This window comes from Gopherus flavomarginatus, chromosome 2 (genome assembly GCF_025201925.1).
Source record: "Gopherus flavomarginatus isolate rGopFla2 chromosome 2, rGopFla2.mat.asm, whole genome shotgun sequence".
In the NCBI taxonomy this organism is placed as follows: Eukaryota; Metazoa; Chordata; order Testudines; family Testudinidae; genus Gopherus; species Gopherus flavomarginatus.
Window position 1 is genome coordinate 175,310,275 of NC_066618.1, and position 27,093 is coordinate 175,337,367.

Consider the following 27,093-nt stretch of genomic DNA (forward strand, 5'->3'; position numbering starts at 1 on the left):
AAGGAAAAAAGAAAAGAGAGAGTCTATGCACAAATTAAGATTGGGAAAGTGGGAGTGGTGTTACTTGTCAGGTGAGTTAATAGATTCTTTCTGCTCTGTGAGGTGGTACCACGAACACTTAGTTCTTTCTGCTGTGCTGATTTAATTTTTGTCTCTTCATTTACCAGGATTATTGCCTAGCAAGGTAAGTGCAGATCAAAATTGTTTACTCATCTCTAACTAATATCCATTGTAAAATATCAGCAAGTGGGATAGAAAGGCCGGTAAGAAAAAAAAATGAATATTTTAAACTGCTGCATGTATTTCTTTTGTTTAATTCAGTAGAACTTTTCAGTTCCACCCAAAGCCAATTGCTTTTCCTAAGTTACCTTCCTCTTCACGGAAATGGTGTATCGTAAATAGTGAATAAGATCAAGCAGCCGTGGTTGTAAAGAGTAGGAATGATTAAAATCTTCATACTTTCTGTTGTAGAAATTACTTTCCCTGTTTTACGACAGACTGATTGTGTCAAGGCACCCTTTATGTGTGTTTTAGGATTTAGACTATTAGATTGTTGTAAGAACTTCTGCTGCAGAAGAAATTTTACTGTCAGTTTCTATATGGGTGTGTACACCCTGCTCTGCTTTCTGCGTACTATGATTAATCCTGACTAGGTTGTGCTGTGGGGCTGGGGACATTAACCTAATAATCATTTTGATTTTCCACCTGGCTGTTTAGTCTCCTTAATTCACCCCTTATATACTAGGCACAGTACATTTTTTGGTTCAATTTTTCTCCTTTTCCCAAAGTTCCTTTCTTTTTCATATCCTCTGACACCGGACCTTATCCTTCTTTCAATAAAATCAATGTAAAACTCTTTGCTCACACTGAAGTCAACAGAGCAGGCCTGTACTTTGCACAATTTAAAGAAATGACAGTTCAGAGGTGATCATGTCTTTCACATGTTGTCCTTTATACATCACTGCATGATCTGCCAATAAGAGAACCAGTCTTATTTTCTTCTTTTAAAAAGGACACACAAAAGCCTTCTAGTTCTTTCTTCCTTAATATAAACTGGTTAAGGGTTGAACTGAGCCCATTTTTGTTTTAAAGGTCAATGTCCTACATGTCAGGCATGGACATGGGAAGCTGACACTACTTATTCTGCTCAGTGAAAACTTCCATTCAGTTTCAGTCTTGAAGTGAACATATTGGTCATATTGACAGCTCCAGAAATGCAAGCCCAATCATTATTCCCAGGATTGTGTGGATAGCAGCAACACAGGGTTCCACCTACTGCTGACACAAGGGTGCCCCAGGCTTCTTTTGGGGGACTGCTTCTCAGAATAGATGGTCCTTCTCCATGGCTGACCTATTATTTCCATAGGGTGGGGAAGGAAGGATGCAACAGGAGTCTATGATGCAGTTTTTTAAATCCTCATTCAATTTTTTCTTGACTCCTCCCTGTGATTAATGGCTCAACAGCTGGGTCTCTTTATAGTTTGCTTCTTTTAGAAATGTACCAGTGTAGTCTTTCTAGGTTTGCTAATGGGCTTTCCCTTAGTAGATGTCCCAGACTTCCTCTCTTTAGCTATTCCTGTTCCCAAGGCTTTAATGGAAGGGAAATGAGGGACAAAGCCCAAGGCTCTCCAACCTTTAAAGGGCCCTGATATTTTATAATATTTAATATAGTAACTTTCTTTCAAACATTAGATATCAAATCAAGAGCCTCTAAATCTCATACATCTCTGATAGGTGAACATCATTCACCCGTAATCTGACCATGGCTGTACCGTGTGAAAGGATATTTAAAACCAGTGATCTGAAGGTTTGGATAGAGTTTGAAGCTGGTTCAGCATGATGCTGAAATGATTTTATTACGGAAGATAATGCAGACTTTGATTGGTTACCTTAAGCTTTTCTTCACCTTGAGGTCTTTAGCCTCCCTGCTTATCTGAGTCACATGCTTCTGCCATCTTTTGACCCAGATGGAATCAGAAGAAAATAATCTATCTTTTCCCTCCCTCACTTGTTCCTCCACCTTGATCCCTTCCCTCTGAATACAAAAGATCAATAGACTGATCATTCTGATCTGAACACAGGGTAATTCTTCCCTATTGTCTATAATCTTGGTGTGGCTCCAAGGTGTGTCCTACCATCAATAGGGATCATAATCTTTGCTAACAATCTGCCATATCAGTTGGGTGTGGGGGATGGTGAGGCCTCAGCAGATCTCCCAGTCTCTCTTGGACCTGGACTAATTACTGTTTTCAGATCTGGTGTGCTGGGATTCCATGGCTCAGAGGAAGCCAACTGTGTGTATCTTTGACTCCTGTAGGACACCACAGTACTTTAAGTTTCAAGATTTGTGTTGGGCCAGCTGCTGTGTTTTGATCACAGATGTTTATCCAGATTGATCCAAACCTTCCATAACATTTGAATTTTATCTGGCTCAAGGTTTAGGATGAAGTTCAGGCTGGGTATTTTTACAAACTCATTCATCCACCCCAATTAGTGCAGACAAGAGAGTGCAATGGGTGTCACCAGAATGAAAGTGCCTTTTGCTTCCTCTCAGTGGGAATGCTCAGGAAGCAAGAATTAGCCCAACCCTAATGCTGAGTAACACTTGCAGGGCTCCAGCCAGAGTTAGGGAGGACTGGGACATTAGGAATAGATTCCTGCACTTTCAGAAAGAAATAAAACTACACCCTTGTGGGGAAAGGGTATTGCTGGGGACCCTTTCCCCTTCCTCTTCACTCCAAATACCAGAAAGAAGGGTGAGGTTCAGCCTTTTCCTGGCTCCATTTTCAAGAGCTATCAGCCAAGGAGTTTTGTCTGTAGACACAGTGCTCAACTCAGCCACTCCTTGACTAACTATCATTCATTCAAGAAAGTTCTTGCCCACCTACTAGGACGGGGTGGGCAAACTTTTTGACCTGAGGGCTGCATGGGGTTTTGTAAATTGTATGGAGGGCCGGTTAGGGGATGGGGTTGTGGCCCAGCCCCCACCTCCTATCTGCCCCCTCCAGACTCCTGCTCCATCCAACCCCCCCTGTTCCCTGACGGCCCCTCTGGGACCCCTGCCCCATCCACACACCCCTGTTCCCTGTCCCCTGATTGCCCCTGGATTCCCGCTGCCCCATCCAACCCCTCCTCTCATTCCTGCCCCCCTCAGACCCTTTCCCCATCCAACCACACCTTCGCCCTGTCCCCGATGGCCCCCTCAGGATCCCTGCCCCTGCCTGCCCTCTGCCACCCCATCCAACCCCCCCTTCTTCCTGACTGCCCCCCAAGACCACTGGCCCCATTCAACCCACTGTTCCTCCCCAACCACCATCCACACCCCCGCCCCCTGACCACCACCCCAAACTCCCCTGTCCTCTATCCAGTCCCCTCCTGTTCCATGCCCCCTTACTGCGCTGCCTGGAGCACTGGTCTGGATATGGCCCGCAGGCCATAGTTTGCCTACCCCTGTACTAGGAGATCAAGTGAGATGCTGTATGTGCTCTGTTCCTTCCCTGATGTTTTTCCTTCATAATCTCCAACTTCTCCCTAGGCCAGGGCATCATAAACCTCTCTCTAATGGAGACTATCTGTGATTTCTGCTGGCCCTAGAAACTCCAGAGAAGAGTAATATCCTACCAGAAAGAACAGAACTAGATGAAAACCTTTTTGGTTTATAACCCACAGCAACAATCTTTGCAAGTGGAAAAAATGATGGATTTGGCACTCTTCTTCCAATCCCAATACAGTGTCTAAGGGAAAATGACAACATTAGAAGCTTTTGAAACAAACATTCTACGTTTTACTGATGGCAATCAGATCACTAGAAAAAAATTATAAATGTTGAGTAGTTTATCATCTCAAAAATAGAATCTGTTTTGTAAAAAGTCTCTCAGGACTAATTATTGGATCAAAATACAGTACAATGAAAGGTTCTTCATGCAATACTTCCAATTTTCAGTAAGGAATGCACTTGACTACAAAACAAGCATGAATATTTGGTCATATCCATTCATGTTTCTCCAACACTAGTGGAGTTAGGAATAGAGATGGAAGGGAAGGATTTCAAAGTCATATGTTTCAGCTTTTTACTGGAATAAGGAAGAAGAATTTCACTCAATTTTGAAAAAAAATTTCATACTCTTACTCTCTGGAAACCAGGTCAGACACTTAACTCACATGCATTTCCACAGTCGAAATATGTGCATTAAGTATGAGAATAATAATTCTATTATGGCTTTGTAGAATCTTTTAGTTACAATCCTGAAGGACCAGATTCAGGTACAATATTCTATTCTGATGGTGAATAGTTTAGCATTTAAGAAGAAAATCTTTCAGATAAGTTGCACATTTCATTCTACATTTCATTAAGTCTTGCCAAGGAGGCCAATTGTCCACTGTCTTTTTGATGATGTCACAATTATACACCAATTCCCAGTAACGCATGGCTGGGGCCACATTACTGAAAATGAAACGAAATAATCCCTACCTTAATTATGCCAGAAGCGTGCAGAAACAAGTTAAAATGTGTGTGCTGGTGGTGGGGGAGGCATGTACGTAATAATACAGGCAGCATTGGGAAGGAGTGCGGATATGTCATATTTTACATATATGCACACACACAAAAGAGAATGGGTGTAACTAGCAAGTGCATAAGAGAGAAAGACTCTAGGAGAAATAAAAGGACAGTTTTAACCTGTTCTTTCCTCCCTATTTCTTGTAACTGTTCTATATTCCATGTTTTGTTTAAAGTGGCTGTTGAGCCCTAAACTACTACTGAAAAGGCAGCCTGGCTTTTAGGGCATGGAGAAGAAATATTAATAGTCCAGGGAAAGGGAAAAAGATAGAGAAATTTAAAAGCTAATAAGTCAAAACAATAAGTACTTATAAATCTTTTCTCTGCTATTTTCTATGAATGCTTTTCTCACAATGGAAGGATACACTGCATGACCTTTGGGTCTCCGAACTTAAAGACATTTATGTAAGAGCTCAATACAAAATGTAAAATGAATGAGCTATACTCTGCTAGAAATAAGCCATGCCTGTCTGTGAGTATGAGTGTGTGGCATAGATTTGGTTGCAATTCTTGGTATAGATGAGCGGACTCAGCCCTGCAGCACCTCCTGCTGGTGACTTCCAGGAATTAGCTCATTCCAGCTCTGGAGCGCCCTCTGCAGGCTAGTGATCCACCTGTCCTCTGGCCCCTCATGTCCCTCCCTGGACCCCGGTGCCTCTTTAACTGGGGTGCTGTCCCCTGGCAGTACCCCACTGATCTGGGTCTCCCCTCCCTGGGGAGCCCCCAACCCACTACTCTCACCTCACTTTAGTCTTGGCTACTGGCAGTCATCACTTAGCCCCAATTCCCTGGGGCAGACTGCAGTGTATCAGCCATTCATCACAGGCAAAGGGGTTTGGACCAGCTGCCTCGGTTTATCCATGGCTGCCCCTCTGTAGCCCCAGTACCTGTCTGGCTTTACACTAGGTCGCAGCCTGGGTTTTTTTTTACCAGGCACAGCCCTACAGCTCCCCTGCCCTATTCCCCAGCCCTGCTTCCCTCAGGTGTTTCTTTCTCTCCCTGTCCCTCTCAGCTTCCAGCAGCCAGGCCATTCTCTCTCTGAAGGCAGAGAGAAACTGAGACTGCTTCAGCCCAGCAGTCCCGTTATAGGGCCAGCTGAGTCCGGTTGGGGCATGGCCACAGCTGCGGCTGTTTCCCCACTCAGCCTGGGCTGTTCTCCCAGCCTGCCAGCCCTCTCTGAGGGCTGGTTCCAACCCTGTCAGGGCTGGAGTGGGTCACTACCCAGCTACACTTGGGTGGTAGCAGACAAGTGGCTCTCTTCCTTATGCCTCACAAAGCATTTAAGGCACGTTTCCAATGCCTCGCTGTGCACACCACAGTGTGGCATACAGCTGTGGTAAAAATATGATAGAACACTCATGGCATATGTTTACCAAAGCATTTGGTATACTTTGAAAGGTTGCTGGGAAACAGGTGCGTCTTGCAAGGAAATTAATCCATTGCCAATATTCACTGATGCTGAGAAAACCTTTCGAGAATGCAGCATAAATTAGGTGTGTTTTTTAAACAGGGACCTGGAATGATGCCATCTGGTTGCCTCATATACTGATAATTAAATTGTGCAATATATTTCAATAATCTTTTTACATTGCATCTTTTAGACTAAAGATATCTCCAAATGCTTTACAAAAGTGAATCTAGAATTAAATACAGAAGTTAATTAAAAAGAAATCAAAGCTATTTTTCTTATAAAAGGCCCTCTCTAATAAAAAAGCCTTGACTCTTAAGAAGACAAGTTAATTCTAGTGTACAAGAGACACTAATATGCACACGTATGTATTCCCATAACATTTACAAATACTATTGTTTATTTTAGAAGTCTCTACTAAACAGTAAGGGCCACATTTTCAAAGGGTCCCCTGTGCAGCATCTCTCTGCGTACACACAGCAATGTGCATGCATACCACACCTACACAGTTTGTACACACGTTAGAATTTACACAGTCAGAAGTCTTTGCACTTACTATGTATATGGAGGTAAGCATGTACAAATTCTTTCACAATGTGCAAAAAAAAAAAAATTTGCTACATGCAATATTGAACAGGTACCTGATTACAGACAGTCCATTGTCCACATGGCTAGTGGTTCTTATTTCAGTTTCAACATACTCTGCTGCTGCTTGGGATTAGGGTTGCCAGGCGTCTGGTTTTCAACCACAACACCCAGTTGAAAAGGGACCCTGGTGGCTCTGGTCAGCACAGCTGATTGGGCCGTTACAAGTCTGGTTGGCGGCGCAGTGGGGCTAAGGCAGGCTCTCTGTTTGCCCTGGCTCCATGCGGCTCCTGGAGGCAGACAGCATATCTCTGCAGCCCCTAGGCGCAAGGGTGGCCATGGGAGCTCCATGCGCTGACTCCGCCCCGAGCGCTGACTCTGCAGCTCTTATTTACCTGGACTACAGCCAGTGGGAGCTACGGGGATGGTGCCTGTAGGCACAGGCAGTGCACAGAGCTCCCTGGCCCCTCCACCTAGGGGCCAAAGGGACATGTCGTCTGCTTCCAGGAGCTGTGTGGAGCCAGGGCAGGCAGGGAGCCTGCCTCAGCCCTGCTGAGCCGCTGACCGGGAGCCTCCTGAGGTAAGCACTGCCTGGCCAGAGCCCGCACCCCAACCTCCTGCCCCAGCTCAGAACCCCCTCCTGCACCCCAACTCCTTCCCAGAGCCTGCACTCCAACCCCTGCCCCAGCCCTGAGCCCTCTCCTGCACCCAAACTCCCTCTCAAAGCCTGCACCCTGCACCCCCTCCTGCACCTTAACCCCCTGCCTGAGCTCTGAGTTCTTGCCTGTACCCTAAACCCCTCATCCTCGGCCCCCACCCCAGAGCCCACACCCACAGCTGGAGCCTGCAGACCCTTCCGAACCCCAACCCACTGCCCCAGCTCCGAGCCCCCTCCCGCACTCTGAACCCCTCAACTTCAGCCCAGAGACCCCCTTCTGCACCCCCAGCCCCACCCTAGAGTCTGTACCGCCATCTGGAGCTCTCACAACCTCCCGCACCCCAATCTCTTTCCCCAACCCAGTGAAAGTGAGAGAGGATGGAGGAGAGCAAGCAATGGAAGGAGGCGGGAATGGGGGTTGGGCCTTAGAGAAGGGCAGGGCAGGGGTGTTCAGTTTTGTGTGATTAGAAAGTTGGCAACCCTAATGGGATCGGTTATGACGACAGAGATGTAAAATAGCTTAGTAAATGTTTGAGAATGCAGCAGAGTTTCAGAGTCCAGGTCAGCTGACTTGGGCTTATGCTACAGAGTTAAAAATAGCAGTGTAGAAATTCCTCCTTGGGCTGGAGCCTGGGCTCTGACACTCGGTAAGGGGGCTTCACGGCTTGATGTCCTGTAATGTCTTAGTATTCTCGTTCATCTCTCTCTTTCTCCTCAGCCTTGAGGAAATATTGTGCTGTGTCACTCAGAGTTGAGGCTGAGGAGTAGTTATAAACCTGGCTATTGTGTTTGAGTGTTTGTTGGGATGCATCTTATCTAGGCCTTACATTGCCTTTCCTGCTTGATTCATTTAACATTCCCTTTTGATCTAATTCTATAGCAAGTAACCCATAACAAACGACCCACAGAGAGACATGCACTGTATTCATACAAAACAGTACAAGTATTTCCTAGTTCATCTCAAGCACATAGCTAAGTGACTTTTGTTAAGGTCTCAGGGTACAATCCTAGTCACGCAGAAGTCAATGGCAAGATTCCCATTAATGTCAATGTTTCAGAATTTCTGTTTCTCTGTCTCCTTCTGTGTTACTTCACAGAAAAACTGTGGAGCAGTTAAAGTGAGTTTTTCCTCATTTCCATCTTCTATACTTCATAGTATTGCAGACAGATCTGGCCCAAATTAATTAAACCAATGGGCCATATCCTTCTATAAATCCAGAGGAATGCTTAAATCTTACTATTCAAATTTGGCTCATTGACTACAGTACAGCTGAGGTACACCTCCTTACACGAGGGCTGAATTTGGCCCAAATCTGTTCCCAATAACTTGACAGTCTACAAGATCAAAATGTTCCCAAACACTTTCATAGCAAGGACCACATTTTAATACAAAGATTGTCTCATGGACAATCCCTTACTGATTTCACAGATCACCTAAACATCCCTGTGGCAATGACAGTAATTGCTTACATATCAAAATCTCAGGAAAGTAATTGCAATGTTATCATAACCTTAGTCCCAGATTTGGACCTTAGCGTCCAAAATATGGGGGTTAGCATGAAAACCTCCAAGCTTAGCTACCAGCTTGGACCTGGTACTTGCTGCCACCACCCAAAAAATTAGAGTGTTTTGGGGCACTCTGGTCCCCCTGAAAACCTTCCCTGGGGACCCCAAGACCCAAATCCCTTGAGTCTCACAACAAAGGGAAATAATCCTTTTTCCCTTCCCCCCTCCAGGTGCTCCTGGAGAGATACACAGACACAAGCTCGGTGAATCCAAACAGAGTGACTCTCCCTCTCCGTTCCCAGTCCTGGAAACAAAAGCACTTTCCTCTTCACCCAGAGGAAATGCAAAATCAGGCTAGCAAATCCAACACACACAGATCTTCCCCTGATTTCTTCCTCCCACCAATTCCCTGGTGAGTACAGACTCAATTTCCCTGAAATTTCCCAGAAAAGAAAACTCCAACAGGTTTTAAAAGAAAGCTTTATATAAAAAGAAAGGAAAAATACATACAAATGGTCTCTCTGTATTAAGGTGACAAAATACAGGGTCAATTGCTTAAAAGAATATTGAATAAACAGCCTTATTCAAAAAGAATACAAATCAAAGCACTCCAGCACTTATATTCATGCAAATACCAAAGAAAAGAAACCATATAACTTACTATCTGATCTCTTTGTCCTTACACTTAGAAACAGAAGATTAGAAAACAGAAACTACTTCTCCAAAGCTCAGAGAAAGCAGGCAGACAGACAAAGACTCAGACACAAACTTCCCTCCACCCAGAGTTGAAAAAATCCGGTTTCCTGATTGGTCCTCTGGTCAGGTGCTTTAGGTGAAAGAGACATTAACCCTTAGCTATCTGTTTATGACAAATGTAAACAGCTGGAAATGATAAGTCAGCATGATAGCTGGGATTTCCATAGGAACCTAAGGGAGTTTGGTACCCAGCTCTCATTGAATTTCAAAGGGATTTAGTCTCAAAAGGATACAAAATGAACTTAACTCATTTAGGTTTCTTTGAAAATCCCAGCCTACAGGACCAGTCTGCTCTTTGCTGAGCACTAATGAGGGAGCCACCAGTCACCATCTGGGAATGGGAACTTCTGTGCTAGAAGATCAACATGCACAAAAATTCATCATAGGCTTTGATGAAACAGTTCATTGTAAACCAAGAGACATGAAGGTCAATGAAACAAATAAAGGCATGTTTCAGTATCAGGGGTTCCTAGAGCACAGGAGAGGTACCTTTTAAATCTGTGTAGTTCAACTGTATACATCAAAAATAGATTAAATACAGATTTGGCCCTTTGTGCCTCAACATGCACTGTTTTATTTGATCTGACCAAACTTCCCCTTCTTCCTGCTGGTGTTATGATGAACAAATCAGTGTTGCACCCCAGAAATCTTTACAGCATTAGCAAGAGGTAGATTTTTTAGTTACCTTGGTCTTATTTTTTTCTGTTTCAGGAAAATGGCTATCGATGCTCTGCGTCTAGCAAACACTGCCTTTGCAGTTGATATGTTCAAAAAATTGTGTGAGAAAGACAAAACAGCCAATATTGTTTTTGCTCCACTGTGTACTTCAACGTCTCTGGCTCTGGCATATAAAGCTACCAAAGGTGACACCGCAACCCAAATGGCAAAGGTGAGCCTCTAGCTTCGCTTTTAGATATAAAAGTATGCAACTGGCCATTACAGACTACGTATTTACTTATTCTTTTTAAAGTTGAACTCCCCTGCTAGGTAATAGTATACAGTAAAAGCTCTTCCAACATGTGTATGTGTGGGTGAGGGTATGGTTTAAGTGATACCATGGTCTATTGCACCAAGGCTTGCATCTCTTTCAGACCAGAGCTTACTCCTGGGGGAATTCTGTGTCAAAAATTTAAAATTTTGTACCCAAAAAATAAAAATTCTATGCACAATATTTTAAAATTCTGCAAAATTCTGCATATGTTATTTGTCAAAATAACACAATGTAATCATGCCAGTTTCAATTATTTTTGTAATTAATTTAAAAATACCTAACAGCAACTATGTCTATAACAATGCAGACAACAAATAAGATTCAGGTAATGTTTTTTGACAAATAGATTACTTACTAGGCATAGTAATACAGAACTCTGAGTAATAATTCATTTAAACTAAATTACAAAACCGTATTTTCCCCCACCCCTCAGAAGCAGTGCAAAGGCTTGGGGGAATCAGGGTTAATGGAGGAGCTTAGGGAGAGGGAAATAATTGCTGGGAAGGAGCATGGGTGTGAACTTGGAGAGTTGTTGGGTATGGGTGGGAGAAGTATGGAGCAATTTTTTGGCAGAGGGAAGGGATTGTTAGGGAGTCTTCACCATGCAGACTCTGGCTGACCACTTGTGATGAAGTGGGGATTTTCCCTTGTAATGTTATAGGTGAGTCTAACTGTTTTGCATGAATATGATGTGTGCCTCAGTTTCCCTGTGTGCTGCACCAATACCTCGGTGGTGGGAATAGGGGTGTGTGACTTTGGCTGAGACCTCTGGGGCAGGTGAGGCTGCTCCAGCTGCCTGCACATACACCCTTCATAACCTGAGACCCAGGATGGGGATACAACCAGCTGGTGACCAGGTGACTCTGCCTGGGAAGCGAGACAAAGACAAGGAGGAGCAATTGGAGTGTTGGAGTTCGGGTCACTGGAAGCTGGGTAGTCTGCTTGGGGGGACTGAAAGAGAGGGAGTCCAGGGCTTCTGGCTCAGGACTCCCCAAGATGGACTTGGCTGAAAGTCACTGATTTCTGTGCTAACAAGTTCTGTTCTATGCTGTGTTCCTGTCAACTAATAAACCTTCTGTTTTATTGGTTGGCTGAGAGTCACGTCTGACTGTGGAGTTGAGGTGCAGGGCCCTCTGGCTTCCCCAGGAGACCTGCCTGGGTGGACTCGCTGTGGGAAGCGCACAGTATGGAAGGGGTTGCTGAATGCTCTGAGGTCAGATCCAGGAAGGTTGAAGCTGTGTAAGCTTCTTGTCCTGGCAAAAGTATACTCAGAGAGGGGAAGAAGCTACACCAGAGTCCTGACTGGCCTCATACAAAGTAGTTCAAGGGCATAATCTGGAGACTCTGTGACCCCCTAGCCTCTCTCATTCAGTCAGGCACATCTGCCCCGTCTCCATGTGTTCCTGCACCATCCATCGCAGGGATTGTCAACCTTTGGCACGTGGCCCATCAGGGAAATCCGCTGGTGGGCTGGGGTGGTTTGTTTACCTGCAGCATCTGCAGGTTTGGCCGATTGCAGCTCCTGTTGGTCGTGGTTCGCCATTCCAGGCCAATGGGGACTGTGGGAAGCAGCATGGGCTAAGAGATTTGCTGGCCACCACTTCCTGCAGCCCCCATTGGCCTGGAACAGCAAACCACGGCCAGTGGGAGCTGCAGTCGGCCAAACCTGCAGATGCTGCAGGTAAACAAACCGTCTCAGTCCGCCAGAGGATTTCCCTGACGGGCCACAAGCCAAAGGTTGCCGATCCCTGATCCATTGCCATGTGTCCTTGCATCCTCACTCAGCCACCCCTTCTCCCCCTCTCCTCTGTCCCCTGTGTCCCTGAACCCCCACTCAGCCACCCTCTCCCCCTGTCCCCATGTGGCCCTGCATCCCCTCCTCCCACATGGTCCTGTACCTCAGTCAGCCAGCCCCATCCCCCATCCCCATGCATCCCTTGACTCTCTCTCCCGTCACCATTTGTCCCTGTGTCCCCACTCAGCCACTCCTCCCTCCATCCCCATGTGGCCTGGAACTCCCACTCAGCCACACCCCTCCCCTCATGTGGCCCTGCACCTACTCCTCCCATATCCATGTGGCCCTTCACCCCCACTCAGCCATCCACTATCCCCATGCATTCCTGTATCCCCTCCCCATCTCCATGTGTCCCTGCACCCCCACTCCCATTCAGCCCCTGCCCCAGTCTGTCCCCTCATCTAGCCCTCTGAACCCAATTCTGTGATCCCCCCCAACCCAGCAGCTCCATGCTGTTTGTCCCCATATATACCGTGTCTCCTGACCTGGCCCCGTGGACAGGATGCTGTGAGCAACGCAGCATCTTTCTCTTCTCTATCCACAGCTGGGGCTGCTCCACCTGGGAGCAGTTGCTGTATTCTGGCAGCCCCTGGTGGGCAAAAGGAGTAACTGCATCGCCTTTCCAGCAGAATGTATTCTCTGTAAAAAAAAAAAAAAAATTCTGCACAGCACATGAATTCTGTCCATGTGCAGTGGTGCAGAATTCTCCCAGCAGAGCCAGGGTTCCACTGCAGTTTACTGCACAATTGAAACCGCTGAACTTTCTGGAGAATGGCTTTTTATTACAGCACAACTCAGCATGATTGGCAATGTCTACTCAGGATAGGCCTGGTGTTTTAACTGCAGGGTGTGTTGCAGGGATGTCTAGGGAAACAGGCACAAAACAAATTTTGCCAAAATCCATTAGTGGTACAGTAGAATCTCAGAGTTCTGAATGAACACCTTGGGAACAGAGGTTGTTCATAACTCTGAAATGTTCATAAATGAACAAAACGTTATGGCTGTTCTTTCAAATGTTTACAACTGAACATTGACTTAATACAGCTTTGAAACTTTACTATACAGAAGAAAAACGATGCCTTTAACTGTCTTAATATAAAGGAAACAAGCGCAGAAACAGTTTGGCCTTGTCAAATCTTTTTTTATTAACTTTCCCTTTATTGTTTTAGTAGTTTTTGTTTAACACAGGACTGTACTGTATTTGCCTTTTCCCCCCTTTTTTGTCCCTATTGCTTTGCTCTGAGTGCACATTTCTGGTGCCAAATGAGGTGTGTGGTTCACCAGTCAGTTCGTACTCTGGTGTTCATAACTCTGAGGTTCTACTATAAAAGTACTTAATTCCCTCGGCAATAAAATTCACCCTTTCCCCTGAAAGTAGTCAAGAGAGGCTTAATGCAGTAGAACAAGCAGTGATGGCCCATGTGGACACAGCTACAGTGCACTGAAAGGTATGTAGTGCACATTGATGTACTGCTGTGCACTGTAGCAGTGCACTTTGATATACTGGTAGTGCCCTGTAGCAGTGTCCACCCTGGGTGCTACTATGTGGCAAACTAGTGTGCCGATGAGAGCTGGGCGGGGCTTTTTATTTAAAGCAGTGTGACAAACTTAATGGTATTGATTAGTTTACATTTAGAAGGCGATCTTCAAATTGAAACTGCTAGAAATTCTCCTCCCACTGTCCAAAAGTGAAAATCAGCACTTACATTTAAAGGAGTAGCAGTATAGTCAATTCTCAGGATTTCATTGTGACTTTCGTAATATTTGGTGATTTTCTTAGAGCCCTGGCTCTTAGAGGAAGGTGATTAGTAAAAAGCCCCACTGCTTACATTAAAAAGAAAGTTTCTAGCCCTAATAGTTGCTGAGAAAAGCATAAAAATGTGACCGAAGTGTACCTGAAAGGCTCAGAAACCAGAAGATAATTAAAAAGAATCCAATACTTTTTTTTAAATCTCATGACCTTTTGGAACCCGACTCATGATTTTTGAATGCTTAGGCTTTGCATTTCTGAGTTAGCTACCCAATCGTCAGCTGTATTTTTCGTGCCACTGTAGCTGCTGGTATCTGATTACTCTTTAAGCAATTCTGCTTCTGCTCCCCCTTCACCCCCAAATAGTTTATATACCACTATGCTGTTTAAAAACTGCTCTTCCCTGTTAACTAATTCTTTGGGAGGTGTAAATGCATAAGAAGTTCGAACTACTGATATTTCCTTGCCTTAAAGTTATAATTCAGTAAAGCTTCTGTAATTTGCTTCAAATCTTTAAAAAGTTTCAGCTGTCCTGATCATAAGAATGATGTTTTCTAAAGCTACAAGAGGTTACTCAGAGTTTTTTTGGGGGGATTGGAATTTGTGGACACAGTGACAGCCCAGTGCTGAAAAGACAAACGTGATTAGCATCACTTGCATGAGTAGTCCTATTGATTTCAGTGGGACTATTTCCACAAATAACGTTGCAGGCTCAGGACTTTAGCTTTATGTGAGATTTGCAGACAGGGATTATAAGGGGAGAAAGCAGCTTTGTTACCATTGTAAATATAAGGAGCAATGACAGTGGCCACATACTAGTGCTGTTTATTACTGAACAGCTAGGGATTTTAAGCCAAGACAGATGCATAATATCTTAACATGTTCATTAACAGGCACTCCATTTAGAAGACGTCAAAGATGTTTTGTTTGGGTTTCAAACAGTAACGTCTGATATTTCCAGACTCAGCTCTTTCTTTTCATTGAAAATGGTCAAACGGCTCTATGTAGAAAAGTCTCTGAACCCTCCCACGGTAAGTAGTTAAGGAATACATTTGATAGGCTGCTTGGCCAATGTATTGACTGGCTATACAGGCCTTATGGTTATTTTAACATAATAGCCTGTCTCTGGTTGGATGTTACTGTGTTGGCCTCGGAATTAAAATGTCTTTATCCACTTAAAGTGCATTTCTTTCTAAAAAATTTTTTAATCAAGCCGACTTATCAAAATGCCTAGCTTACTGTTGACACTAAACAAGTTACTAATAATCAAAAATCTCTCCCTTTCCATGCTGTTCTAGTAACTTTAGAAAGTAAGCCCCCTTGCTTAAAATTGATATAATGGTAGTTTACTAATTTCTGTCTAGCTATACATTAGCATGGACTGCTGAAATAATAAAACAAAGTTACAAAGTCAAGTGCTCAGAAATTACAAAATGCCAGAATTAAACTTGCCCATGCTGCCTTAACTCTGCCTCCTAGTGCACAGTCATTATGATAGTCTTTAAATATATGCTCACATCAATTTTTCTCCCTTCCCCTGGGTCTCCCATTCCCTTCAAACATAAATGACTTTTCTGTGCCTTGAAGACTCTGCACAACATAGCAACAGTATTAATCAACTTTAAAATGTTACTGTCTGAAATTGTTTTACCTAGGACAGGGATTCGCAACCTTTTTCTTTCTGAAGCCCTCCCAACATGTTATAAAAACTCCATGGCCCACCTGTGCCACAACAAATGGTTTTCTGCATATAAGAGCAAGGGCTGGTGTTAGGGGGTAGCAAGCAGGGCAATTGCCTGGGGCCCACAGCACAGGAGCCTCAGTGAAGCTACATTGCTCAGGCTTCAGCTTCAGCCCCAGGTGGCAGGTCTCAGGGACCTGGGCTTCAACCCTATGCGGTGGGGCTTCAGTTTTCTGCCTTGGGTCCCAGTGAATCTAACACCGGCCCTGCTTGGAGGACCCTCCAGAAACTTGCTAGCTGTGCCCCAGGGGGTCCCAAACCCCTGGTTGAGAACCACTGACCTAGGAGACTGTAATCACCTAAAGATAGCTAAAATCTGTTTCTCTGTTTTTCCAGGTTGAACATTTAACACAGTGGCTCTCAAACGTTTGTACTGGTGACTCCTTTCACACAGGGCCGCCCAGAGTGGGGAGCAAGTGGGGCAATTTGCCCCAGACCCGCAGGGGCCCCCATGAGAGTTTTTCAGGGCCCCTGGAGCGGGGGCCTTCACTCGCTCCAGGGACCCTGGAAAACTCTCACGGGGCCTGGGCCCTCGGAGCTTCTTCCATTCTGGGTCTTCAGCAGAAATTTGTCGGTGGAGGGTCCTTCTGCCCTGAAGTGGAAGGACCCCCCCGCTGCCAAATTATCACCGAAGCAGGACCCGCCGCCTAAGTGCCAGGTCTTCGGCGGTGGGGGGGCCCTGCTGTGGATCTTCGGGGCACTTCGGCAGCAGGTCCAGGAGCAGAAGGATCCCCCCGCCGCCGAATTACCGTCAAAGAGGGGGCCCCCCGCTGCTGAAGACCCGAGGCCCCCTGAATCCTCTGGGTGGCCCTGCTTTCACATAGCAAGCCTCTGAGTGTGACCTCCCCTTATAAATTAAAAACACCTTTTACATATTTAACATTGTTATAAATGCAGGAGGCAAAGCGGGGTTTGGGGTGGAGGCTGACAGCTCGCAAACACCCACATAATAACTTTGTGACTCCCTGAGGGGTCCCGACCCCCAGTTTGAGAACCCCTGATTTAATAGGATTCTGTGTAGTGTCTGTTTCACTGTTTCCTCTACAGAGTCAGTTTCACTTTTTTGTTATGGGTTATTTTCCTTGTGATTGTAAAACCACAATAATTAGAATGGGGAGCCAGGGGCAGTCTGTTACCTGAAACTAATTTTTACTCACATCTGGAAACTGACTTGATATCAAGTTAGTGTCACTTTAAATTAAGAAAAACAAGACCAAAGAAAAAAGTACTCTTCCCTCCAACAATTACTCTATAGCTTCCACCAATTACAATCTCTTTTCCCTAATATCAGGCTTGAAGTTTTAATTTGAAGTATTGAGTGGTTAGTGGAAGCTAAATAAAAGTATCTTGTGATATAGTCTTTAGAGGGTATATTAGACTTTGTCAGATCTGTATCACTTGCTGACTCCTATAAAGAGTCACCGCACTGAGGACCATTCAATTTTTAGGGTCAGCAGGAAGAGCTATAGTGTTATGATCTTAAATAGGATGCATTATAGAATTACAATACTGTAAAAAAATAAATAAAATTGCCTATAAGCTGCATGCTATATAAGTATTATTGTATCTGCTCCCTATTTGTTTAGTAGTAATATGTGTTATGGAAACATTGTGTCAAATAAGTAACACCATCAAATAATGTACAATGTAGAATGTTAAAATTTTATTGTAATTTTACCTTAAAAAAAAGTTTAAAAATAATGAAAAAGTTAAGTTTCTAGTAGCAGCGTTAGCACTTTTGCATTGCACATCTGGTGTGGTTTTATGCTAAGTCTTTTATGATGAATAGCTCCATATTAAGCTGCACATGTTTATCCAGACAAACAGGAGCTGAATTACCACATGCAATACGGGTACACCAACATTACATCTGGAACCTTAACTTAGGCATTTCCTGATTTTTGGAGACTTCCGCTGTGCAATTAACTTTGCATTAACAGGGTTTATTTGCATTTAATGTGCCAGATTTTTTTAAAAAGGAAAATCATTAAGGCAGCATCAACTCTCAGAATAACCTCATATGATTAAGATAGTTAAGAACCTTTTCTGCTAACTTAAACATTTATGTCAGGATAAGAATGTTGGCTTCCTTACAGCTGCATAAATATTTAAACTACCTGAAATCTTTACAGTAAAAAGGCTTTAAGGTACAATAGGCATTTATGGGTTAAAGATTTGTCTCCTCAAATTCTTCTGATCTTAAACTCATGAGTCCAAAGGTGGTGTGTAAACGTGCCCCTAATTTACACACACACACACACACACACACACACACACACTATGATTACGTATGTCAGGTTTGGAAGCTCAGCTGTTTTTTCACTTTTGTGGGGAAAAAAACAAGTGTGACAATTAAAAAGAAAGGAAAGTGATTGTTTGCTTTTTCAACTAGCAGAACTAAAAAATGGCTGAAGAGATTTCATTCAAATTAAAAACAAAACAAACAAAAAACACCACCACCACTCCTTTGGACAGAGCTCAAGCATGGAAAATTTCAGCCCAAAAGCTGATTTTTTTCAGAAAGCTAAAATCCAGTGAAAACAAAGCTATAATCACATAAACTGTTTTTCAGCTTTATTTGAGTGGAGACCTAATAGCATCCATTAAACTCGTCAAATATATTGCCAGGATGTTGAGGATGTAGATTGTGTGAATAGTTGTGTTTTTACTAATCATTTGCAACAGGAAGACCATGAATGTGGTGTCATTTTATCATCTCAAATTATGGTAAGATAGGCACTTCTTAAAGGCCATAGGTCAATTTATTCCCTCATGTAATATAATTGAATCTTGACTCCTGTTGAACCTCTGAGCTGATGACATTCACAGGATCTCTCTGTGTCAAATGAACCCATGTGGTAGGAATATTAAATCAGTGGGATTGCACCCGGGATGTATTTGACTCTTTGTGTCTTTCAGGAGTTTATCAATGCCACCAAGAGACCCTTTCCATCTGAACTGGAACTAGTAGACTTCAAAGAAAAAACGGAGGAAACCAGGCAGCAGATCAACAAATCTGTTTCGGAGCTAACCGATGGCAAGTATAGTTTAATCCAGGAGACCCTACTTAACGTCTCTGAAGAGAAATGAGAATTCTGTTCCCTTGTGACATTTTTAGTTAACATTTTCAGACAAATTATATAGTGAAAGAAATGGGAACATGCTTTTTTAGTGTGATCCTTAAAATTAATGATGTTAAATGTTCCCCAGATTCAAAATTTTGTGGGTTTTTTCCCAATTAATTTCATAAAGGCCATTCATTCCTTGGCCCGTTTGCTGACATAAAGATGCCAAATGGTGGTGATTTTTCCTTATCTAGATATGTCTTTATGTAATAATTGGACTGAGATCACTTACTCGTATCAAATAGGCCACCAAACAGCTGTCAGAAGTTAATGATGTTTTGGACACCACCAGTGGATACCAGACTTGAATCAGTGAGCAGGAGACTAAGGGTCCCAGGACAGAGCATGCAGAATTCCTTAGGAGAGGGGTTGCATTCCCAGCTCTTGCCAGCCTGCTGCTGAGTTTAGTAGCACAGGGCTTGATAGCACAGTGTATTTACTGAGCACTCACAGGATTTCTTGGTCACTAGTGCCCCCAGTGGTAGGACTATGAAATTAGATGTACATGATTCAGGTTTTTATTCTTCCAGACAGGTGGGATTGTGCAGGTAGCTTGTACTGCCTATTTTGTGCCTAAGTCTGTGCATAAAGAGAAGTTATGAGTCTAGAATGCTGTCAATCCAGTTCCTTTCATGACATTGCTAAAATTTTACAGTGTCTGGAAAACAACAAAATTACCTTTCTATGACTTTAAAGCGTACCATGCAGTACTAGGTAGCGTGCTATAACTGAAACAGCACTTCTTGCTTTTTCCCATTTGTCTGATACCATCTCAATCTGAAATTAGCAGCAACTAGCGTTGAAATTTGCCTTTTGCTTCCAAAATTACAAACTGTATCTCGTAGAAACTTGCTATAGAAGCCTGCAGCTCTCTAACCATTACCTTTCTGTATCTAGTGTCTGAATGGCTGCCGTTCTCTCATAATAGCATTTGCTATTTACCCTGACCGCAATGGATCAAATTCATTAAACTCTATTACTTCCAAGACAGTTATACCAAATATGAATTTGGTCTACAGTCCTTAAAATAGTCCTTGTAAAAATGTAACCAATTATAAAAATAAAATAACCATCTGTAACTATTTCACTAAAAATGAAAGATCAATAGCGTTTAAGAATTGTTTTTATTATAATATACCCAATATAGGAAAAATCATCTGGATTCCAACACTACCTAAAATACAAAATAAATATTTTGCATCATTTGGAAGTTCAGGGCCCCCCACCCCCCAAAGTTAGGCTACAAATACTAAAATCACAAGTAGGGTGTCTCCCTCTTGAATTAAATTTCCTTATCTATGAGTACAGTATCTAGCCAACCCTAGTATTGTAACCAGGCAGAGTATTCAACTATTCGAACAACAATATTGCTGTATTCTATTAATGATGTGCTTTTTTAAAAAAAACATGTGCACAGGTAAAATGGAGAACATTTTGAATGAGGGGAGTATAAATGACCAGACTAAGATCCTCCTGGTTAACACAGCTTATTTTGTAACAAACTGGATGAAGAAGTTCCCAGAGGCACAAATCAAAGAATGTCCTTTTAAAATCAACAAGGTATGTTTTAAAAAGGCATTTAAATTATCCTGTTTCAAAGTAAGTAAATGTTTGGAAGAATTGAAATAGAAATCTTCAGTATTACTAGGCTGTCACGGAGCTTTCTACTGAGACTTGTTGTTTTGTGTCCTGGGTGCCATAAACCAGTTAACATTTTAGTGTGTTGGTGGTTTTACAGAAACCTTTCAAAGACCCAACCTCATCAGTTTCTATGATCTGAAGAAAAATTACCAGATATATTTTTCTCTATGCTGTGACGTTTACTACACATGTTCTCAACCTTTTTCTTTCTGAGGCCTCCCTAACATGCTATAAAAACTCTACATCCCACCAGTGCCCCAACAACTCTTTTTCTGCATATAAAAGCCAGGGCTGGTGTTAGAAGGTATCAAGCAGGGCAATTGCCTGGGGATCCACAAAGCTAAGTTGCTCAGGCTTTGGCTTCAGCTCCAGGTAGCAGGGCTCAGGGTCCCGGGCTTCAGCCCTGCACGGCTTTATGCCCACGACCTCAGTAAGTCTAACACTGGCCCTGCTTGGAGGACCTCTGAAACCTGCTTGTCGCCTCCCCAGGGGGCCCCAGACCCCTGGCTGAGAACCACTGTACTACACTATGACTAGAGTGTCATTGACAGAAAGGGTGACCATTAACTGCCATTATGTGAGTGAGGGAGAAGTGCAATCTCACAGGTAACTGCACCCCAGAGATTGTAACCAATACCAGAAACTGCATCCTAAACCAAAGAGGTAGCCAGTGCAGGGCACAGAATATTGGTGTTATATACTCAGAATGGCTCCCCAGCTCGAGACAAATCACTGCACTAGCTGAAGACTTCAGATACCCTTGAAGTAACCTCACATTGCGGAAAGCTAGCCTAGAAGTTACAGAACAGTAGATCACTGTGGTGGGATTTGTGTCAAAGGTAATGGTCACAGTCTGTAGGCCATGCAGAGACAGAAAAAAGTACAACACACTGCAGCTAACTCCTGATGATCCAGAGACATCAACGACTCCATCATAACCCAGAGACTGGTAACAGCACTGACGAAGGCTAGTCACACTTCCCAGAGAAGGCATACTCACAGTTCCCGCCCATTCCTCAGTCTAAATGCTTCCCCCTACCCACCAGCAACACTTCCATTTTATCGGAGTGGAGACACTAAGCTGGTGTTTTCCAGGGAAAGCACAGACAATAGTGTCTGGGTTCAGCCAGGAGGTGGTGCAAAGCTAGATCTAGATCTTCATGCTAGAGCTTTGGAGAGCCTATCTGAAGGTTATCTACAAACAAGGAACATTTCAAGCCACAGTATTTCACTATGTCATCTAGTGAAATAGCATGTCCTTGACTTGTGTAATGTGGACTGTTATTTTCTTACTGGGTCAATGATATGTTGGCCCAGCTCAGGATTAGTTAATAGTTTTGTTTGACAGTAGTCAAAATGTTAATGACAGGAAACATTTGGCGGTATTGTATGATTGGACCCCAAAAGTTCCTTTTGGACTAGTACTAAAACAGTTTATGGAAATAAGAATCAGAGGGGTAGCCGTGTTAGTCTATAGCCACAAAAACAACAAGGAGTCCGGTAGCACCTTAAAGACTAACAGATTTATTTGGGCATAAGCTTTCATGGGTAAAAACCTCATTTTTTCCATGCATCTGAAGAAGTGGATTTTTTACCCATGAAATCTCATGCCCAAATAAATCTGTTAGTCTTTATGGTGCCACTGGACTCCTCGGAGTTTGTGGAAAATGTAAGGTTCTTTATAAAAAAAGGGGCACTCTTACTGCTTTCTGCTTATAGCAGAGGTGTTGCCAATTTTTTGCTGCCCCATGCTGATTATGTTGTGCCTCCATCATTGGCATATCTTCAGTGCTTTAGGCTCACTGATATTGAAATGCCCTTTAGATGTTATACATTGTAATTTACAGTGAAACTGCTACCAGAGGCCACCAATCTGAGGCAACCTCCTGTCTTCAGAAACCTCCTCAAAGTGTGCCCCAGTGTATTAAGTAGAATCCTGATCCACCATTAGTAGAAAAGCCATTTCCGCCCATGTTTGTCATTCTGGAATGAGGCCAGACAGGTTTCACTGTATATGAAGGCAAACAAATGCCCCAATCCAAAGAAATGATGCATAGGTACAACTCTCATCCAAGCACACATACTTTCCTTCCTTCCATCCCATTTGTGAAAGAAAGGGGCTGCCAAGTTGTATCCTGTATGTTTTACAGACTGAAACAAAACCAGTGCAAATGATGAACTTGGAAGCTACGTTTTGCCTGGGCTATGTAAAGGAATTAAAAACTGCAATCCTTGAGCTCCCTTGCCTGAACAAGCACATGAGCATGCTCATTCTGCTACCAAAAGAGATTGAGGATGATACCACTGGCTTGGAACAGGTAAGAGAAATAGACAAGGTTTAAATCTTGTTTGCAAGGGAAGCATTCCATTTACAATAATTGTGCCTCTAAGGTATATTTTCTGTATTACTCTCAAGTTACTATGAAGGGAACAGGATAGTGGTTCCTTAGGAGTTAATTGTCTCCTTCTGCTTCTCTGCATCTGATGTCATGTTTGTGAAATTGCATTGCCAACTCATCTAAAGGAAATCGGTTCGAGTGCTGTGTCTAGGACCAAGTGCTTTTGTAGAGCCCACTAAGTGCCTCACTGCATCTTTAGGCACCTAAATACCTTTAAAAATCTGGCCCAGAGATCTAGTTTCCACGTTAATGTACGTGTAGCCTGGTGATTATAGCAAAGCACTTAGGCCCAGAACCACAAAGGTACTTATGCCTCTTATTTTCACTGAAATTAAAATTTGCAGTGTATTTGTAGCCATGTTGGACCCAGGATGTTAGAGAGACAAGGTGGGTGAAGTAATAGCTTTTATCAGACCAACTTCTGTTGGTGAAAGCGACAAGCTTTAGAACTTACTCAGAGTTCTCAAAGTTTGTCTCTTTCACCAACAGAAGTTGGTTCAATAAAAGATATTATCTCACCTACCCTGTCTTGCTATTGAAATACAGGGTTGTTAGAACCTAACTATATTTGTGGGTCTGGGCATTACAGTCATGATTATTAGGTTCTCCTATCAGCTCTGGCCTGAACTTGTTCAAAAGTAAAAAAACAAGTCACTTCACTTTTCATGTCTCAGTCTCCCTCATTTGTCAAAGGGTATATACTAGTCAGGACCGACGCTAGGGGTTGCCTAGGCGGACGGCAATTTCGCTGCCCCGCGCGCTGGTCCCGCGGCTCCAGTGGAGCTGCCGCAGTGGTGCCTGCGGGCGGTCCACTGGAGCCGCGCGAGCAGCCGACCGTCCGCAGGCACGACTGCGGCAGCTCCACCGGAGCCGCGGACCAGCGGACTCTCCACAGGCACCACTGCGGCAGCTCCACCGGAGCCGCCTGCCGCATCCTCCAGCAAAACGGCACCCACCAATTATTCTGGCACCCTAGGCAATTGCCTAGGCTGCCTAAATGGTAGCGCCAGCCCTGATACTAGTGCAGGGATCGGCAACCTTTGGCAGGGCCGGGCCAGGCCAGTTTGTTTACCTGCTGCGTCTGCAGGTTGGGCCGATCGTGGCTCCCATTGGTCGAGGTTCACCACTCCAGGCCAATGGGGGCTGCAGAAAGTGGCACGGGCCAAGGGATGTGCTGACCCCATTGGCCTGGAGCAGTGAACTGCAGCCAATTCACAGTTTAGACATTAAGGGTCAAGTAACCCCACTTACCTGTGTGCTACTCACTGTGAGTAAGAATCTCAGAATCTGGCCCTAACTGTGTTAGCACTAGCGTAAGCACATGCAGTTATGTGAGTACTATGATTTATACATGGAAATTGTATTCAGATCATGAGACATCCTTTAATTCAAGTTCGAGATGGATACCAATGAAATCGCCTGCTCTGCACACCCCTCAGAGTTTGGGCCAAATGAAATATCTGGAAACACTGACAAAAGCTGATCTAGATCAGGGTGACCAGATAGCAAGTGTGAAAAACTGGGACAGGAGGTGGAAGGTAATAGAAGCCCATATAAAAAAAAGCCCCAAGTATCAGGACTGTCCCTAATCTAGATCCAGATCAGAATTTTGAAGCTTGAGTCTGTTGTCTAGTTCAAATGAACACAAGAACATAAGAACGGCCATACTGGATCAGACCAAAAGTCCATCCAGCCCAGTATCCTGTCTTCTGACAGTGGCCAATGCCACATTTCAGAGGGAATGAATAGAACAGGTAATCATTAAGTGATCCATCCCCTGTCACCCATTCCCAGCTTCTGGCAAACAGAGGCTAGTAATTCCATTGCTCATGGGCATGGGAATCAAGAGGCCTTGGCTCACATATCAGCTTTGCTTTTTCACTTGCTGTGTAGCCTTGGGCAAGTCACTTAAGCTGTCCTTCCCAATTTCCTTGAGGTACCTACCTCGGAGGGCTATTGTGATGATTACTCACACAATACTTGTAATGTGCTAAGGACCAGATTATATTCATTCAATGGAGTTACTATAGAAACCTACACCAGTGAGTTAAACCAGAGTGATATCAATGGAACTCAAGTACCAGAGGGTAGCCGTGTTAGTCTGGATCTGTAAAAGCAGCAAAGAGTCCTGTGGTACCTTCTAGACTAACAGACTTTTGGAGCATGAGCTTTTGTGGGTGAATACCCACTTCGTCAGATGCATGCACCCACGAAAGCTCATGCTCCAAAACGTCTGTTAGTCTATAAGGTGCCACAGGATTCTTTGTTGCCATCAATGGAACTGAAAGCCCTATTTACCCTTAGGCATGATAATTACTGTATATCAAGGGCAAATTTAAGTCCCTTATCTTTGGTTTTTGAACGGAGGAGGACAGTGGGGAGTGTCTTTTTTCCCCTTAAATTGACCATTAATATGCTCCCTTGCTTTATTATTTCAGCTTGAACGAGCGCTCACTCCTGAGACGTTAGTACAGTGGACCAATCCCAGCGTGATGGCTAATACCAAAGTGAACGTGTTTCTTCCCAAATTTAAGGTGGAAGGGGATTATGATCTGAAGCCTGTTCTGGAAAGCTTGGGAATGACAAATATTTTTAACGAGAATGTAGCAGACTTCTCTGAAATGTCTGAGACTAAGGGTGTGGTTTTGTCTCAGATCATCCATAGAGTCTCTCTGGAAGTAAATGAAGAAGGTGCTGAATTGAGTGAGGTACCAGGATATCGGATCCTGCAACACAAAGATGAATTTAAAGCTGACCATCCATTTATCTTCTTGTTTAGGCATAACAAAACTCGCAACATTATTCTTTCTGGCAGATTCTGTTCTCCTTAAATAGGGCATATCTATTGAAAAAAGCAGAATCCATTTGTTGTGATTCATATTTCTGTAAAGCTTTGCATCCTGAGTACCACCATTGAAAGGTAATCTAAGATGTTCATATATCAAACAGGCAGCTCCACATACTTTTCACATGCAGCAGTCATATAAAATGATGCAATTTAACTCCTTTTGTTTCACTCACCTAGAATAAGGAATTTAGCACCGCACAGGAACCCTCACGTGTTTCATCAGGAAATACCCCATCTCCAGCAACAAACATACATTCATGTTTCTCTGATGCATTTCATTTTCTAAAAGAAAATTAAATCAAAGTCCCTTTTCCTGGAGGAAGGTGAATCGGAATTGCTGAAGGATCTGGAATTTCATAATGAAAGCTAGCTAAGTTTTCTATAAATTTACCTTGTGCTGTGTCCAGAATCTTTCCAAAGTGTATTTCTACATCCAAAAAAAAAAAAGTATTTTGACATTTGGGATTATAGCTCTGATCCTTCGGTTGACTGTGCACTGACACAGTGCTGTGCTTCAGCGGAATGTTATTGGCTTTAGTGAGACTCCATTCGGTTTGAACAATGCGTCTACACAGTCTATTGGAGGAATGGGGCTGCCATCTGTAATATGGAGTTAACAATTCTTATTCACCTTCATAAACTGCAGCGATATCTAGGGAAGAAATGCACTAGATAATAAAATAATTAATGATAATACTTACAGTTGTTACTGTAAGCGCCAGATCCTCAGCTGGCAACCTCAGTGGAGCTATGTTAATTTACATTAGTGTAGGATCTGGCCCCAGTAGCTTGGAAATTCCCTAATGATGCCCCTTAAATGATGAAATCAAGTTAGCAGTGTAAGTTAGCTAAGTGGCAGTGATGTAGTGATAAAAAAAGAAGTGGCTAAATTAACCTAGACTGAACTCTATATTCCCCAAATGAGAAGTGAGTAAACTCAGTTCACCCTTGACTACGCTACTGCTCAGTGACAGTTCCAGCTATGAAGAGCCTAGGTTGTATGTATTCTGAAAATGAAAACTGGAAATACTGAATGTACCAAACATTTGCTATGGAGTGAGAACTGCCATACCTCTCAGGCTTGTGTTGCCCTATCATTTCTGACTTCAGAGTAGTCCTTAAAGACGATTCCCACAGTGAATGTGATGTGTAAAAAGGAAATCCAGAAATTAACATGGATTAATATATCTAATTCCTGATGCAAGAATGGAAAAAATGATATTTTTTTATGAACAGGGTCTTCAAACGAAACATAACAGCACTGTAAGTAGGTTTAATTTCTGGCTAAGGTCTTCCTGCTGCATGTGTTCAGTATTAGTTTACCTTATACCA

General features: G+C 43.4%; 1 protein-coding gene across 2 annotated transcripts; it reads left to right on the forward strand.

Annotated features, from left to right (window-relative positions):
- SERPINB5 (serpin family B member 5) lies at positions 1-27,093 on the forward strand. Of its 2 annotated transcripts, none has more exons than XM_050940194.1 (7): positions 1-71; positions 10,183-10,360; positions 14,901-15,038; positions 18,668-18,785; positions 20,291-20,433; positions 22,665-22,832; positions 25,352-27,093. In XM_050940194.1, exons 2-7 carry the CDS (start codon positions 10,187-10,189, stop codon positions 25,742-25,744), a joined length of 1,134 nt encoding a protein of 377 aa, XP_050796151.1. In that variant the 5' UTR covers positions 1-71; positions 10,183-10,186; the 3' UTR covers positions 25,745-27,093. The 2 variants fall into 2 exon arrangements, with proteins under 2 accessions (XP_050796151.1, XP_050796150.1); XM_050940193.1 differs by lacking the exon at positions 1-71 and adding an exon at positions 99-184.

What these genes read in the sequence shown, in the direction of transcription:
- SERPINB5 (XM_050940194.1), top strand. Translation starts at nt 10,187, where the DNA reads ATGGCTATCGATGCTCTGCGTCTAGCAAACACTGCCTTTGCAGTTGAT. An exon ending in CCGCAACCCAAATGGCAAAG is followed by an intron (nt 10,361 to 14,900) that starts GTGAGCCTCTAG and finishes GTTCATTAACAG; the next exon opens with GCACTCCATTTAGAAGACGT. An exon ending in AGTCTCTGAACCCTCCCACG is followed by an intron (nt 15,039 to 18,667) that starts GTAAGTAGTTAA and finishes TGTGTCTTTCAG; the next exon opens with GAGTTTATCAATGCCACCAA.